The 1,402-nt window shown below is 58.8% G+C and overlaps 1 protein-coding gene across 1 annotated transcript in view; it reads right to left on the reverse strand.

The window, feature by feature from the left end:
- FOXA1 (forkhead box A1) overlaps window positions 1–1,402 on the reverse strand; it is a 5,247-nt gene that overhangs the window by 2,356 nt on the left and 1,489 nt on the right. The window contains exon 2 of the mRNA XM_010711700.3: window positions 3–144. Within this exon, the coding sequence (XP_010710002.1) occupies window positions 3–144 (142 nt within the window). The remainder of the gene's footprint in view (window positions 1–2; window positions 145–1,402) is intronic.

Consider the following 1,402-nt stretch of genomic DNA (forward strand, 5'->3'; position numbering starts at 1 on the left):
GCCCGTGTTGGCGTAGGACATGTTGAAGGAGCCGGACGTCATGTTGCCGCTGGTCGTCATGGTGTTCATGCTCATGTAGGTGTTCATGGTGTTCATAGAGCCCAGCCCCGAGTTCATGTTGCTCACGGGCACCGAGGAATAGGCCTAGGGCAGCGAGACGAGAGAGGGTTAGCATGGAGCCCGGCACCGCGGAGCCTCCGAACCCGCCCAGGACCATTGCCGAGAGCCCGAATCCTCGTGACGGGAACGGAGAGAGACCGTTCTGTGCCGCCGAGCCCAGCTCCGGCACCGTGGGCCCCCAGCTCGGCTGCCCGAGTGCTGCTGGGCTCTGCGGCTCCGTGTCCCGTGTTTGAATCCGTCCGATTACTGCAATCTACGGGCGCACGCCGGTGTGCCAGGGAAAACTTTCCCGAAATAACCGCACGAAGCTCTCCCTCCGCGCTGATGTATATTTCTGTTCCTACAGATAATGTCTTGTCACAAAAAAAAAAAAACTATTTGGGGAAAAAAAAAAAATACATCAGCTCTGCCTGCACATCATACCTATGGAAAGCTGCCCCTGTTCGCATTTCCGAGTCGGGCTTAAAGTTCAAACCCACCACCCCAGCCTTTCCGAAGCACGCCGAGCTCCTGCTGCACTGGATTCTCTGTAGCCGCCAACGTGGGGTATTGCAGCCCAATCTCTCCGCTCTGCTCTCATAAAATGCAGAACCTGGAGCCCCAAAATGTGCCTTCCGGGTCCGCATCTGACTTCACATGAGGGAGAAGGGCTCTGCGAAATGCGTTCCCGTTCACCTCGAACAAAGGCAACGCGGCCGAGGAAAGGTTGTTAGATGCGGGTTAAGCGCTCGGTAACATTCCCCATTATTCCCTACAAATTCCACGAGCTTCTCAATGCGGTTTGAATTTGGAGGATCTCTGTAACTATTCGAGAGGGCTCAACGCGGCGGGGCTCCCACCTCACACCCAAACAGCGATTCCAGTTCAATAGCACGGGAGGAGAAAAGAGCGGGGCTAAAAAACAGCAAAAGGGCAGGTCATGTAACTTAAGGTGCGTGGACAACAAGCGTGGCGAGGAAAAACCAGCGCGGTACTGACACCCCACGGGGATGCTCCCGTTTTCTGTGAGCTGTCCCCGCTGAGGGGGTGGCAGCGAGGTGACAGTGGCGTGGCAACGGGTGGCTGTGGGGTGACACAGCGCTGTGCGGCCCTGCAGGCGTGGGGACGGCGCCGTGTCCGGGTGCGCTGATGCAATGCCGGTGTGCACCTCGCGGCTCCCGCACTTCCTTAAAGCGGCTCCTGCCCGGGCACAGCTCCCGGTTCTTCCGCGGTGGTGCCCCGCTGCCTTCCTCCGCGGACCCCCGCAGAGGCCAGGCTATACCGGGGTCTGGATCACGGCGCT

This window comes from Meleagris gallopavo, chromosome 5 (genome assembly GCF_000146605.3).
Source record: "Meleagris gallopavo isolate NT-WF06-2002-E0010 breed Aviagen turkey brand Nicholas breeding stock chromosome 5, Turkey_5.1, whole genome shotgun sequence".
Lineage (NCBI taxonomy): Eukaryota > Metazoa > Chordata > Aves > Galliformes > Phasianidae > Meleagris > Meleagris gallopavo.